Source organism: Danio rerio, chromosome 8, assembly GCF_049306965.1.
Source record: "Danio rerio strain Tuebingen ecotype United States chromosome 8, GRCz12tu, whole genome shotgun sequence".
Lineage (NCBI taxonomy): Eukaryota > Metazoa > Chordata > Actinopteri > Cypriniformes > Danionidae > Danio > Danio rerio.
The window spans coordinates 31,397,501-31,414,516 of NC_133183.1; the positions used below are offsets into that span (position 1 = coordinate 31,397,501).

The 17,016-nt window shown below is 34.3% G+C and overlaps 1 protein-coding gene across 10 annotated transcripts in view; it reads left to right on the top strand.

The window, feature by feature from the left end:
• The window catches only part of grid2 (glutamate receptor, ionotropic, delta 2), a 704,448-nt gene that overhangs the window by 430,250 nt on the left and 257,182 nt on the right, over nucleotides 1-17,016 (top strand). For all 10 annotated transcript variants that reach the window (XR_002459338.2, XM_073909344.1, XM_073909341.1 and 7 more), the window contains 2 exon segments: nucleotides 7,116-7,169; nucleotides 13,070-13,243. Coding sequence is in view for 9 of the 10 variants with exons in the window: in XM_073909344.1 (XP_073765445.1) it covers nucleotides 7,116-7,169; nucleotides 13,070-13,243 (228 nt within the window). In the remaining variant the exon portion in view is untranslated.

A 17,016-nucleotide genomic window follows, 5' to 3' on the forward strand; every position in this document is an offset into this window, starting at 1 on the left:
AAGTGATTACGAGCTTTGATCTCAAGGGCGTAAGACTTTACTTCAACTGACTGTCATTCAGAAATGTCGTTCTGCGGCTTGACAGCAAGCCGGGCCTGATTTGCAGATACTCATAATCAGACAGTCAGGGTGCTAGTTCAAGCTTTGTTCATTGAAATGCAATGAATATATAAATCTCTATATGTCTCTATGGTTCTTAAAGAGATAAGTCCAGTCCCTCACAAACTGGCTACAATAATATGTGAGCATATTACGTACAGTGTTAACGTACAGTACAGGTATGTATAAGTTTTAAAAAGATAGATAAATGATAGATAGATTGATAGACGGACTGACGGACAGATGGACGGACGGACGGACGGACAGACGAATGGATTTTATAGATAGATAGATAGATAGATAGATAGATAGATAGATAGATAGATAGATAGATAGATAGATAGATAGATAGATAGATAGATAGATAGATAGATAGATAGATAGATAGATAGATAGATAGATAGATAGATAGATAGATAGATAGATGAACAAACGGATGGTTGGATACGAACGATAGATAGATAGATAGATAGATAGATAGATAAATAGATAGATAGATAGATAGATAGATAGATAGATAGATAGATAGATAGATAGATAGATAGATAGATTGATTGATTGATTGATTGATTGATTGATTGATTGATTGATTGATTGATTGATTGATTGATTGATTGATTGATTGATTGATTGATTGATTGATTGATTGATTGACGGACGAACGGACGGACAGTATCTACACAGTGAAATAAACACAGACATGAAAAGCCATTTAAATTGGTTGTAGCCTTCAAGTTAAGCACAAGTAAACATTGTTTTAATGGACAATACAGCACACACATCCTCCCTCTCTATTATAAATAAACAGAATCATAGTTCATGTGTGTTTACACCTGCACCTTCATCATTATGCGAAAAGAAACAGGTTCTTCAGACTGTCATGAACATGCTGAGGACTGTTTGCCAAGACTGGGGGTTTAAGATGTAATATTGCACAGTGTTCAGTTTCTTTCACATACCAATCAGTACACTAAAATATCAGTACATTTTCTGTGTTTTGTGATTAATGATTTTTATTTTTTTTATTTTTTTATCATTTGTATTATTTATTTATGCTTTTTAATTGCATTGTGGGACCTTGGAAAGAGATTTTTTTAATAGTTTGATGTGATATATTGTCTGGTTTGCTATTGTAAATTACAATAGAAAATGTGGTAATAAACTGCAGTACTTTTTCTGTTATTTTACAAATGTAATTCTCCATATATTACTTATTATACTATATATTCAACACTGTCTCATTTTGAATACGTAACCCTATATACATTTCTGGAGAGCACGTAATATGTAGCCAGAGCTATGTATGGCTGCATTTCGTCTTTAAAATAAATGCTATGGGGCAGTATAACACCGCTGCTGGCTTCTGTTTTTTTTTTTTTTTTTTTTTTGCTACAATCTGACCACTTTCCTCCATGTGGACTTTTTCCGCTGTTATCAGTTTGCCCAGTTGCTCGCCATGTACATTGGTAGACTTGAGACGCAGAGAAAAGTTGACCACGAAGACAGGTTAAGAGTCTGGTGAAAAACGGTTTCAGAAAACAGGTAAAACAAAAACATAAAATAAACAAGTACATAATAGGGTGAAAAACGTGGTAAGATCTGAAAGCATCTAAAAAACAGACGAGGGATTTTCTTGTACTGGATTGCTTTCAAAAACACTATTGGTGGGTGGGGATATCAGTCTGTTGGTCAGTCGCTTAGTCAGTCAATTGACAGCGGCCTCTGGTGGATTCACAGCAGGAGGGAATGGCACTTTCGGAGATTGGAGATCTGAAAAAGCATATGCAGTGGCCTCTGGTGGATTTGTAAAAAAAACTCCAAAAAATAACTTACCTCCTAGGATGTATTTCATGATTGCCAGATTTAGCGGTACGTATCAATAATGAGCGTGGGCGGAATATATTGTTTCAAATGACTAAACTTTAGTAAGTGTCCCTTTAAAGTCAACAGAGCAGATATCAACATTCCTAAATACAATCCACATCATAAATAAACTGAAGAAAATTGTACAAATTTGGAACCTCTTATTTACATTGTTTACTTACAGTTTATGGCAGTATAATGTCTTTTGTTTGCCAGTAGTAAACGTGCACCCTGATAACGTAATTAATTTGAAAAATTAACAAAATAATTTGAGCTTTTTGGCACACAAAAGTGTTCTTATCTTGGAGCTTTGTATGAATATTGTTGAATTACTGAAGTCAGGGTTTTTAGTTGCTTTTCTGGACACCGAAGTTCTTAGAACTATAATTAATAACATACTATTTTAAATTCTGACTAAATTAACCCTTAAAGTTGGATGAAATTCTCCTTTATAGTATATGTATGCTATTTTATGGTCATTTCAGACATTGACGAGCCAGTTTACCATTTGCAGACTATTGTGTTTAACTTTTTGTGTTTGATGGAAGAAAGCAAGCCATGCAGGTTTGTAAGGACACAAGAGCATGAAAATGGTGAACTGTCTCTTTAAGGAACATCAGAGATGTAGGTCTATTTGCTAATTTCCTGAGGCTGATTCTACCCAAGGGATGACTCTGTTTAACTTGGAGAGATCTTTTGCTTGAGGATTTTCCTAGATTTCTGTGCGAGCATCTCAATCTCGTCTGTGCAAACTTTCAGCTCTCTGCCAGAATCAATACATTCCTCCTTGGCAATGGAGAGCACACCTTTCAACCAACAACTTTAATTGCATATTCAAGAGGGGTAGAAAAAAAATCAGCATGGATGCAATCACTCAAATATTTAGCCTTTTACAATGTCTAATATAGAGACATCTTTGATCGGGTCAAGCGCACTGTGTAACAACCTTGAACTTTTTTCTTGGCATCAGGACAAGTCTTAGAGGTTCATGTTGGTGTAGCAAAAGTTAAGCCAATGCTTTAATTAAGCTCAGCCATCTGTCTGGGAACCAAACTTTTGACTGTGTATACACAACTGCTTTGAGCTACGTATACTTTTCATGAGCCGCTCTAATGACCTTACAAAGCCTCAGACATCAAAGTGATTGGAGCATGTAATTAATACTAATACTGACCACTTTGTCTACTCATGGTTTAATGTTATGAGGTTATGATGTGCTTTTTTTGATAACTTATCACACTGATCCTAACATTTTCAAAGGAAATTTCAACATGACTAACTGAGCTAATGATCATAGATAGTGTGTAGTGCAGATGATACTGGAGTTGTTGAATAGTGTTAACCAGTTTGACTTTTGCTAAAGGGTTGAGGTGACATTAAAAGTTACACAAAAGCAGTGTTAGTTCAGTATTAATAATGAGAATTTTAGGTAAGTAAAATTATGGATGCTGTGATTCCCCAGATTCCCTCTTATGTAATTGATTATTTTGAATCAAGGATCAAACCTACTTTTAAATAAAAAAAAAACAAGATTTGATCTCTCCTTTTTTCAAATGTCATATTTTTTTAACAGCTAACATAGGCTTTTTCTATAAATGTAGTCCTATATACATTTCTTAAGATTGTGAATTATGTAGCCAGAAGTACGTATGGCTGCATTTTAAATGCTACGGGGTGGTATGACGCAGTTCCTTTTCGTGCTTACCAGCTGACCACTTATCTTTGTATGGGCGACTTTCCCGCTGTTGGCAGTTTTTTCAGTTAGCTTACCAGGAAAAAAAATTAAAAATATATATTAATATATATTAATATATAAAAAATGTATTTATATATAAATAAATAAATAAATAAATAAATAAAATAAAATAAGCAAGTAAATAACAGGGTGAGAATGTGGTAAAATCTAAAAGTGTGGTAAACAATCAGGTGGGGGGGTTTCTTTTTTTTTTGGATTGCTTTTAAAAACTGTAGTTTGGGTTTAGGGAACGAGGAGGTGGGTCTGATGATCGGTCAGTCAATCAGTTATTGAAACAGTCAAACAGTCAGTCGACAGTGGCCTCTGATGAATTTACGTGAGAAGAGCAGGCACAAATGGTGCTTGTGAGAGGAATTTGAGATCTCAGAAAGCATACACAGCAGCCTCTGGTGGATTCCCGAAAACAAAACTGAAAAAAAAAAAAAAAAAAAAAAAACGTAGCTCCTTGGGCGTATTTGGTGCTCTCCAGAAATGTATATAGAGGTATGTTTTCAGACTGAACCTGGGTTGCAAACAAACTTAAATTCTAAATGACAAATTTGCATTCTTCATTAAATCCTTTCTTTCACTCAAAAGTCTATTCCTAATGTTAGTTAACACTCAAATTTTTATTTACTCACTACTTAGTCTCCCTAAAGTAGTTCCAAACCATTAAATTTCTTTTTTCTGAAGAAGATATTTTGAAGAAAGCTAAAACCATGTAACAACTTCCATAGTGGGAAAATACTATGTAAGTCATTGGTGAAATTATGCTATCTTGTTTTCAACAAAAGAAAGAAACACAAACTAGATTAGAACAAGTAAAAGTTGAGTAAATTATGACAGAATTAAAAAAAAAAAAAGCGGAACTATCCCTTTATTCCATATAAGCTCGTTTTTAAATGTTCTTCCATCGAAACTCATTTCCAAACTTACTTCATACTGTACCTTCAAGATGTTTTAGGTGCATGCTCATATCTTTCTTTCTTCCTTCCCTCACTTTACCTCCCTTTCCCCCTTTTTCTCCCTTCCTTCTCTAATTCCTTCCATACATCTTTCCTTCCTGCATCCTCCTCCTTAGCTTTTTCCCTTCCTTTCTTTTTTCTCACGCTTCCATCTTTCCATCCTTTTCTAGGTAGGTGTGAGGAATTGCAGGTTATTAATATCTTTGTTTGTTAATTTAAATCTTGTGTTGTTTGTTTGTCATTTTTACTATGGTTTCTTAATCCATGTCACCACCCACCTTAATTAATATTAATTAACATCAAAAACTATTTATTAAGCAGTGTAATTCAAGATAAGCAGTTTTGTACAATACTGAAAAAAATGTTTACCTGTTTGGGTCACATTGCTAATAGAAAAATCCTTTCATGTGCTCAATGAATACTACAATGTAAAAATGAGCATGATGTTAACAGAAAAAAAAATTGAAATAAATAATGAATTTCTATGTTTTTTTTTTCTCATCAGTTATGTACATTAGAGTTCCATGTTACCTGTAATTTTGGTAAAGAATGATTATTGCATTACTTTATGGTGTTAGTTGAATGACATTGAGAACACCTATATATATTGAGCACATACCTATATATATACTAGTAGCCTACAGTAAGCTGTTCTGCTTGTGGATACGCTGTTTGTGATGAGCAATTGTTTGTCATATGACTTTTATATATGCTACAGTATATGGTTTAGTTTTAGTCAGTGTAACAAAAGTAAAATGTGTAGATCAGCATTGGAGAGAGTTACTTTAGAATATAATGCATAACAATATTGAGTCACTCCCCAAAAAGTAACGAGTTGCTTTACTTAGTTACTTTTTATGGCAAGTAATGCGTTATGTTGCTGTTCACCTACTTTTGTGTTTTGTGTCTTTTTCCTGGCTGAGGCCTAATCTCTTTCAGAACTTGTTGCGTTTTTTTTTTTTTTTTTTATATGAAGAAGTAACAAGACATTGTATAACCTTCATTTACCTTTAAAAAACATTTTAAAAATGTAGGATATTCTCTTTGGAAAACCACCTGACCCCAGAGCTATACAAGCCATATATACAGATTAATGAAAGTTTAAAGCAATGCGTTTGCTACTTTTTTGTCTTATTAAAAAGTAAAAAGTAAAAGTAAAAGCTGTCAATTCAGATAATCCTCTTTTCCTTTTCTTCAATGTACTCAAAATAATGAGAATATTTCTATTGCAATAATGTAAGGCAAGCCTTTGCCATCTTCATTTCTGTCTGTTCCTGCATTCCTTCATCGTGTCCGGGATTTAACATGACGAAGTTCATTTTAATTTCAATTCAGCCCTTTTTTTTTTTAAGTAAATTAACTAAACTAAAAAGTAACTTGCATTACATTATTTAAAAAGTACTCAAATATTATTACTTCATTTTTAAAATGTATGTGTTACTTTACATGTTACTCAGAAATGTAGTATAATACTATATATATATTACTACATAATTTGTGTTACTTGTAATGTGCCACCCCTAGTACTGGTGTAGGGTCCGTTTAATGCTTGCAGTGCTTTGTTCAATTCACACTGTCAAAATGAAACATGAAAAATGCATTTCAAACTTGTCAATTAATTAATTGTCAAATGTAGAAATTTGTTTTATGGCTTCTATTGTATAATTAATTTAAAACTTTTAGTTAACAACAGTTGCAAATTTTTATTCAGTTTTTTTATCATATTTTGTTATTTTTTATCATATTTTTTATATAATAATGGCATATTATTAACAGAAAGATTCTGTCAACAACAGCTGCTGTTTTTGTTTTTTCCCTTTTCAGTTTTTTTTCTTTGTTTTTTTTTTATTAGGTGTACGACGAAGTCTTTAAGCCAATGCAAAATGCTACAATATACCACTTGTTACTTTTGCAATTATGAATGTTTATTAGGTGTTTGTGGAAGATTACAACACCATTAATGCTGCCACAGGTGTCAGATTTCCCAGCTGTTCATTTCGTTTATAACAAAAATTATTTATGGCAGTCACATTTAGTCACCAACACAATTATAGTTAATGAAATGCAGTGCTGATACAATGGGCAGTAGAAACGCAGATTAACTGAAACACTGCTGAGTTTTCTGTGTGTCATACTGGGTTTAAAAAGAGACAAAAAAAGAAGAACAGTGCAGAGTTTGATATGTAGAAGTGGATATGTTTACAGGCTATAACACTGATATTCAAATCCCTGTTATGGGTGCCATATTTATTCTGTTTATTAATTTCATAAACCTTTGACTTGTCCACTAATAGACCTTTGATGAGACATCATTACAATCTAAACAGAAACCCTGTCGCTGTTAGTGCTTTTTGATGATATATGATTCACATGATTGTGAGGGACAGTTCACCACACACCCTTCCAAACAATTCAGTTTCTAATTGGCTAAATTTTTCTTTCTGTCTCTCTAGGTGGTGGAAACTAATCTTGTGGCTTTTGACTGTCACTGGATCATCATAAATGAGGTGAGTTCTTTCTCGCAATTTGATGAGAAATCCAGTTTATTATTTTTTCTAAGCACATTTGAATATATTTGCATCTCTACATATCTATTTGTCTAAGTGAGAGGCGGACAAGGGCTCATTCAGAGCTAGATGAAGGTGGCCAGATAAGGACAAATTACTGCGCAGTGATTCAAATTAGATTTGGCAAGCATGGGAGTAGCGCTCTAAAATAATTCAGCGCTTTCTTTAACGAATAAAGCATTTTTCCAAAATGATTATGCGACAAGGAAAAGACAATGAAGATATAAAACCTTTACCCACCAGCCTGAATTACAGCTATTTCATTAACTTAAAAGTCGCTCTTTGTTTTAACCTCTATTAATCTCCCTGATATTATTTAAAAGGGTCGCATGGATCACTTTTCCATTGCTCTATTTTTAAATAAAACCCTATGTATACCATGAAACCAACATAGGCTTATTCTAAAAACGTAGCCCAATATACATTTCTGGAGATTGTGAATTGTGTAGGCAGAAGTACGCATGGCTATGTTTCGGCTTTAAAAGTAATGCTACGAGATGGTATGACGCCGTTCCTTTTCAATTCACGCTTACCAGCTGACCGCTTACCTCTGTATGGACGGCTTTCCCGCTGTTACCAGTTTGTACAGTAGCTCGCCATGTTCGTTGGTGGTTTTGAGACGCAGATGCGGTTTGAGTCTGGTGAAGAACAGTTCCAGAAATGGGTAAGACAAAAACAGAATCAAAAAAATTAAAAAACAAATAAATAACAGGATGAGAATGTGGTAAAATCTGAAAACATGGTAAAAAAAAACAGCGATGGCGTTTCTTTTTCTGGATTGCTTTTGAAAATTGTCAGTTGGACTTGGGGAAGTGGGTGGGCGGGTCAGTCAGTACATTGGAAAACACTATTGGTGGGGTTTAGGGAGCGAAGAGGGTGGGTCAGCCGATCATCAGTCAGTCAACAGTCAGTCAATAGCAGCCTCTGGTGAATTCACGTGAAAACAGCAGGTGCGAATGGCACTTGCGAGAGAAATTTGAGATCTGAAACCTACACAGCAGACTCTGGCGGACTCGCGGAAACAAAAACTGCAAAAAATTTATTTCCTGGGTCGTATTTGGTGCTCTCCAGAAATGTATATGATGGTACGTTTTCAGAATGAGCCTGGGTTGCATGAAACTATATTTCTGAAGGTGAATAGATTCTGTGTTTATAAATTAGATTTAATGAAAGAGAAAGTGAAAATGTGGAAAAGTGGACCAAGCAGAAGCTGTTGTGTAGAACAAACCACTCTGTACATTTTTAAGATGTCTGAAAATATGATGAAAATGGAAATAGGGGATAAAAGAGGTATTATTGAGATGATCATGAAAAGTTAAATGATTACTGTGTCTTGCACAAATATATTAACCAAAATTCTAAACGAACTAAAAAAAATGTAATGATAATGAATAAAAAAAAATTTGAATAAATGAATGATTAATGGACATCACGGTGGCGCAGTGGGTAGCATGACTGCCTCACAGCAAGAGAGTTGCTGGTTTGAGTTGGCATTTCTGTGTGGATTTTGCATGTTTTCCTTGTGTTCGCATGGGTTTCCTCCCGCTGCTCCGGTTTCCCTCACTGTCCAAATACATGTGGTATAGATGAATTGGGTAAACTAAATTGTTCGTAGTGTATGTGTGTGAATGAGTGTGTATGGATGTTTCCTAGTGATGGATTGTGGCTGGAACGGCATCCGCTGCCTAAAACATATGCTGGATAAGTTGGTGGTTCATTCCGCTATGGCAACCCCTAATTAATAAAGGAACTAAGCTGAAAAGAAAATAAATAAATTATTAAATGAATAATAATAACAATAACAATAATAATAATAATAATAATAATAATAATAATAATAATAATAATAATAATAATAATAATAATAATAATAATAATGCACAGTCTTAAAGATTTTCATGGGTTTGAAATTCCATTTAATAAAGTTAGTTATCATATATAATATATTGTTATGTTGTTAAATATGTTGTTAAAAGTTTGATACTTAAGTTAGCTTACTGTAAATGTGTGACCACTCTTATTTTTCACATTTATTTTATCTTCAATGCTTGTTTTTGAATGCAGAGATTATGAATTTTTTTATATGATATGGATCCCTACCACATTAAACAAACAAACAAACAAACAAAAAATAGCTTTTTTTTTTTTTTTTTTTTTTTTTGTAATTCCATCCGATGTACTAACCCTCCCTACTTTGGGCAGACGGAGTGTTAAGTGCATCTGAGAAAAGTTGTATGCCCTCCTCTATTAAACACAAAGGCACATGACATTACCTTGACGTGTCCCTGAATGGACAGGCATTGCTCATGGTCGGCCTTACTTGACAGCACACATAGGGGACAAAACAAGTAGCTGCCAAAGCCTGAACCCTAAAATTGGGCCATAACCCTGTAGGCTCATATTTGTGTCATCCTAATTTAGCGCTCCTAATTAAGCACCAAGGGCCTTTGCGTTTGTCATCCCAGGCTAGAATAAGCCACTCAAAGTCAGTATTTTCAGGTCTGGAAAAGCATGATGTCCTCGTGCTCTTGAAAGTTGAGAAGCGGTGCACTATAAAGTCCTCGCTTGCCCTCTTGTCAATTATCCTCCATCATTCCTATTAATTAACGGCAGCACAAACATTTTTTGACAGCATCAACTGCGCGTCAGGTGAGATTGTGAATCATCCGATCAGAAAACTTAACAGTGGCTTTTCCGAGAACAGGCTGTATTGTAGACGACTTTAATTTGAATCTTATTGAAGGCTAAATGGCTTCGACATCCCAAGTAAGTTCCTCGCCGGCAAGCCACAAGTTCAAATTTAATGACGTACTTCATGAGAGCCAGTCACCAGCAATCACAGCTTCGCAGGTGAGAATGAAACTCAAAAGTGAAGGCTGTCAGAGGGAACAGCTTGGCCGCTCTGAAGTCTGCCTTCACTGGGGGACGTTCCCTGTCCATTCTCATCACATCATTCCCAGCTCACTCACTTCACTCTGGCCGTCTGTGGGAGAAGAGAGAGAGAGAAAAAAAGATGGCTTCAGGCTAAAATTAGCAATCATTCCTCCCAAGGCTGCGCAAGGACACGGGAGCGCAAGCGGTCGTGTCTTTCCGCCTTTTGGCAGCACTCTGAATACCCATTCATGAGAGTAATTGTAATACTAATGGTGATTTTTATGTAGTCATGTTTCTTGTATTTAAATTGGGCCCGCTTTTTAGCTAACCGGAGACTGGAGAATTTGACCTTGAGTTGATGAGAGAGGACAACTTAACCATGTGTGAAGAAAGTTTAGTGTGTGTGTGTGAGGACTGGTGTTGAGAAGTAACATTTTTTTTTTTTTAATGAAGGAGCAATATTTGTTAAACAGGAACTAATTCTTAGCTGTGTTGTTTTGTATTTATTTTAAGGGAACTTTGCTCAAGAAAATAAAACATAAAAATCTGGGTTGTCCATTTAACTTCATTTAAGTTGTTTTAACTTAGTTTATTATTTATTTATTTAAATATATGGTTATTTAATTAGGTTTAAATAGTTTGTGTTAATGTCATTTTTATTTTATTTTAGTTATGTTAATTTATTGATTTTACTCATATCTGTTTATTTGAGTAGACATTAAAAAAATGTGTTAGTTTAATACTTTCAGTTTTAACCTGTTAGCCAGCTCTAACTTTTGGGGATTCACACCTATTTAACTTTAAATAATAACAGTTCTTGACTCCAGTGAGCTACAAACAAGAAATCTAAAAAATAAATAAAATCTGAAAAAAAATATATGAAAGGTTATACATTATGAAGTGAAGTTTTTTACCATGTTCACTAACTTCACTAATTGTTTATACGGGTGATACTGCTTGTGACTACACAAAACATTTTATATTATTAAATTTGACTAATGCATGCTAATATTTACAATTTATTGTAGTGTTATTACCTTACCTTATAAGTTAGCATGAGTTTATTTATAAAAAAAAAAAAAATGGAAGTGCATTAAAGGAATTTTAATGCAAAATTACAGCTGCATAGATATAAATGTAATTAACACACAAATATTAATGCTGGGAAAATGTAATGATACTTTTTAAAATCTGGTAACATTTTAGATTAAGTTTAGGTTAAGTCACAATTCATGCATAACTACTGGCTTATTACCTGCTTTTGTAAAGATTTTTTCTGCATCCCAAATCATTCACAAAACCTAACCCCAACTTCTACCTTACTTAATATTAATAAACTGCTATTAGTCGTTATAAGGCTATTAGTTTTAGGTAATTTGTTACTGTAAATCTTAAATATTAACATTTAATATTAAAAGTTGAAAATGTCTTAATGAGTGAGTTGTTCGTTCAAGCGATTCATTCAAGCAGATGATTCATTCAAGAATGAAACTAATTTAAAAAGTCAAGTGCTATTTTGTGGTTTTCACCTGGATTTTGCCAACCCAAACTCAAAAGGTGTTAATGCAAAGATTTGGTATTATTTTAAAGATAAATTTTAGAATTTTCTTAATGCACTGTTGAAAGTGACTACAATAAATATGCGTATATATTTTTTGTAAACTCAAATTTGAAAGTGTGCCTTTTATGTTGTGTGGTCTAGGTTGCTGCAATTAATTTTGGTGGTATATGCACATGTCTGTAATCATAGGAAAAAAGAAAATATATGCATAATAATATATGCAAAAGTTATTCTATTGCAACTGATGAGAGAACGGAACCACTTATGGGGGTATTGGACCAGTTACAATTACAATTAGATGTACCATGTACCATTACAATTAGAATTAAAAAAAAAATATTTTCATGAAATGAATGTAACAGTCAAAATTGACAATGTTTGAACTCAAAATACAATCAATGTTATTTTTGTTGTAATTGTTTTGATGATATATTATGGTTAAGTCATGTTTCTAGGTTGTATTGTATTTAATTAATGCTTGAATTTGATTTTTACCACATTACTGAAAGTATTCAGTAAAATTTTAAGTGCTTTTTTCTCCTCTACATGTCTCACACACAGACACAGACCCTCAGCTGAAAATCAGGGTCATTCTTGCTGTAATTTTGGTGCTTTCCTAGTTTGATGTTTTAGATTGTTTACAGTCAGGCAAATACAATTGTCATTTGCCCCTCTTGAAAAAAAAAATCATATTTATCCCGGACAAGCCTTAACGTTGTGCTCTGTTAAAATAAAAATTCAATCCACTGTGTTACACTCCACTGCCGAAGTCAACCTTCTCTTGGATATAAGCTCTGGATATAATATTGAAGAAAAATAACCCATAATATACATTATATGCAATTTAAGCCTTTGCCTGAGTGACTAGTCTTTAAACTTTTTGTTGAATGAACCATGTAAATTAAACATTTTCACACTTCTATATGAAATCTGTGTAAGTTGCCAACAGAAGAATGGTTTCATTTAAAGTTATGAAAATGTCACGCTATATGAGAATAATAAGACTGAGATTATTGCAGTTGCCTGTACAGTAAGTCAAAAGAAAAGGAATGTTTTATAGAGGTAGGCGCAATATTTCGGCTTCTACAAGCCTCATAGATTTATTTGGAAGATGACAATAGTTAATAAGAAACGAAATATAAAAAGATAGCATTGTGTTTTCGTATTTGATCTCTACCCCCTTTTTTTCTTTCTCTCAACCCAAAGTTTATTTTCTGAAGCGAAAAGCGTGATTTTAATATTTTTTCAGAGACCTACTTTTTCTTTTTCTATTCAAGTGTGAAACAGAAGTTCTTCTCAGCAAGATGCTTTTTATCTCTTCAGCCTATTTACACTGCACACAGAAAAGCCCATTTTCTTCTGACAATATTCTTTTTCTTTGTGCTTTTCGTCTCCTGTGGTGTAGGAGATTTCAGACATGGATGTGCAGGAGCTGGTGATGAAGTCTATAGGTCGCTTGACCCTGGTGAGACAGACTTTCCCATTGCCGCAAAACACCAGCCAACGTTGCGTCAGGAACAACCACCGCATCAACACTTCCCTCTGCGACCCCAAAGACCCCAAGGCACAGATGTTAGAGGTGTGATTTATTCTCCATACTCACATTTATTCACATCCAATCAAGCTAATCATAAATCATTTGCCTTCATTTCCTTTTTTTGATTGTGTCCATTAACTGTCATCATTAGCCTTTGAGCAACTTCCGCAGAAAAGTTGAGACAAAAAAGTCAATGTGAAAATTAGCAGCCTTGTTTTGCTGTTTGTTTTTTTGTTTTTTTGTTTTAGCTCTTTTCACTATGCCATTGGGTGCTGCTTCTGTTTTCAACTATTTATCTTACTGAGTGTGTTTTCCTAAATGTTAATTTACACCATTGACAACCCTTATGGCAGATATGATTTGTGTTGAATCATGTTAAATATGATAAATATTGCATACGTTATATGGTGTTATTAAATATGCAGAAAGGGTTTAAAATACAGCATGTATTTAAAATACCAGTCAAGGTATTATGTGAACAACATCTTGTCTATGATCAATTTATTTATGTTAATGTTTCTATTTTAAGGCAAGCTTTTGGATGTTAGTTTCTCTCTGGGGTGATTTTGTGTCTTAATTTAGCCATAACATTTTCTGTGTTTCAGCTAACAAAATGATTTTTAGAGACAAGTCTTATTTTCACACATATTTCGAGAAAATGCATTGAATAATAAAGAATAAGCTCAACAATATACTCTGGGCAAATGTACTACCCTTTTGTTGATGATTGGGATGAAAACATTCACTAAATTAAACTGCTGTAAAAATGTATCTGATACATATTTATTTAATTCTTTAGTAAATCAACCTCATTTCTGATCAAAACTACTAAATTGCTTGGAAAATTAATGGGTTTTAACTCTTTAATTGCCAAATTCATAAATTATGTCACTGATTTGGTTCAAAACACACACATGATGTATTTTTAATATAAAAATTTATTTTGGAGTGGATTTTTTTTTTTTTTTTACCTTTTATCAAAGTCTTGGACATGTGAAACAATATTGGCTTTGATGCATTGTTTTTGAATAATTTTCTTTTTTTTTTTCTCCCTAATTTTATTGTTGGTCACTGTTTTTGCCCTATTGACTTCCATTATAACCACATTGTTTTGATTACAAAACCATGGCACCATATAATCATGCATTTTTGATTGTTGGTGGCTTTCCCTATTGGTAAAAGGTAAAATTAGTAATTTTTCTGTTGTTTATCAATTGGCATCCTTTAGATGTGCAATGTGCAAAAAAAAAAAAAAAAGAAAAAAAGCTTAGTTTCTGGATTTTATATGGAGTATAACAGCAAATTAAAGAGTGTGTATGTGTGTCTGTGAGTGTGTTAGAGTGACCTTTATGCACTTACCGTGATGTGCCTGGGAAAATCAAATATGCATCTCAGCTCTCAGAGCTATAGGGAGTAAATAAAAACAAAGACTGTATTTATGCACCATCAAATATGGTTATAACGGAAGTCAATGGAGCAAAAACAGCCACCAACAGTAATTAGGAGGAAAAAATGAAAATTTAACAATGCATTAAAGCCATTGTTGTTACTAATCGTTTATGTCCAAGACTGTAATAAAATGTTTAAAACCCAATCCGCAAATACTTTTTTATAAAAAAATACGTCATTTTGTGTTTCGAATGGGTGTTTCAAACCGGCATAATTTCTGAATTTGGCAATTAAATAGTTAAAATATTATAATTTTTTAATCAATTTATAGTTTCGATCAGGACTGAGGTTGATTAACAGATTTATGCCAAAAGAAAATTGCATTGAAAGCACAACAAGTCAAGACAGCCTTATGATTGATTGATTGATCGAGTGAGTGAGTTAGCTAGTCTACACCTAGTCTTTAACACATTCTGTATAAGCAGTTCATGTTTAACATTAAGGATACAGGATCTGCTCCCTGTCCAGCCTAGAAGAGCTCAATTTTACCCTGCGTTCAAGCGTATCGCATCCCTCTTTCTCAACATATATCCCGCTCTCCCTTTGGAAACCCCTTCACACCTCCCATTCCCTCCAGACCACCAATCACTCATTGTCCCAGAAGAGATTCACTTCAACTCCTGCACTTCAAACAGACTTAATAGATTTCCCTGGTCAGCCGATCTTCTCCCCCCTCAATTTAACCCTGTCTTTGTCTGTTTACCCCCTTGGCAATGGCAGCTTTGTTGCTTCAGTGGTCTCAACTCTTTCCACAAATGCTATATCATAATGTCCTTCCCGGAAAACAGCCCACCCCAAAAAAACTGCAGCGACTTATGCCATTTCACTTTGTGTCTGAGACATGAAACATAAATCAATAAGTAAGCCCTTTTGAGTTTTTGCTTTACGAGATGAAAAAAAAAAAAAAAGTAGCAAAATGGGGAAAAGCCACATAGCCAGACAAATAAAATGCTGTTGCCTGGTAGTCGGGTGGATTCTCTGTCAAGTCTGCTTCTCTGGGTCATTGCTCTTTTGTTTGCCTATTCTTTTGGAAGACGAAATGTTGTTTCGTGGAAGTCTGGAAGTGTAAATACAAGCACCACCTGTGTTTCCGCTCTGTGTTTGGATGGTGAGCCCCACTCCATAATCATGTCTGACGTTGTTGTATGCTAAACACAGTCTTTTTTATAGGCTGGTGTACAACTAAAACCATAGCTGTGTCTCATTTCAGAGGCTGCATCCACTGAAGGGTGCATTAGAAGTGACGCAGCGCGACGAAGGCCATCTCATTTCAACAAAAATTTGAAGGCTCCTTCAAACGCAGCCTCCAAATGCGTCCTTCGTTTCCCAGGTAATGAAGGACACAACTGGTGGATCCTTCACGGCCTTGAATGTCCCAAGATTCATTGCGCGCTGATAACGGCAGGACGCTTTTAAAAGAAAACTCTGGTTTACATGTACGAATTGGGTTTATTTTACGTGGATGTGTAAACACATGTTGAAAAACAAAAAGAGTATGACGTGTCTTTCGAAAGAGTAAATTTATAGACAGTTTACATGTTTGTGTGTACATGTATGGATCAAAGGAAATATATTTCCAGCTTTTATAAACCTTGTTTTGCCTTTAGATTGCTTACAATAAGATTTAAATTCACTTAGGAAAAAAAGTCATTACAAATTTTATTACAGCTTATTAACGGCAGCTGTTACGGTTGCTTGGTGACGATATCTGTCTTTTGTCGGCTAGATTGTCTCATTTTAAAATGCTCGGTTTGGCCTGTATGGACTTGAAGGACTCAACTTTAAAGTCTGCATCCTTCGGATGATGCAGCCTCTGAAATGAGAAACAGCTATAGAATGCACAAGACGTGTCACTCGTATACTTTTGAATAGGGAAAAGTATAACTGTCAATATGGCGAATGAAGTCCCACCTTCTAGTACAGAAGCCAATCAGTGATCACTATATGGTGAATAAAGCTCACCTTCTAGTACAGAAGCCAATCAGCGATCACTATATGGCGAATAAAGCCCACCTTCTAGTACTGAAGCCAATCAGCAATTGCTATAGAATGACAATTCTTTGTTAGAGGGGATCCGACCAGACGTGAGTTTCTGCAGATTTTGTGTGATACGAACATTTAGAAATTAAACTAAATAGACAGTTGTTATTTAATTTTAGCGGTTATTTGTAATATGAAATGTAATCATAAGCTTGACAAGTAGTTTTGGAGAAATTGATGTTTCCCCATTTAAACAGAATGCCCGAGCATACTGCCCGAGAAGCGTTTCAAGATGGCCGCGGAGTGAAATGACTTGCCTTAAAGGGACTTTGTGTACAAACATGTTGTAAAACCAGGAGAATGCTGATGACTGACTAAAATGTCAA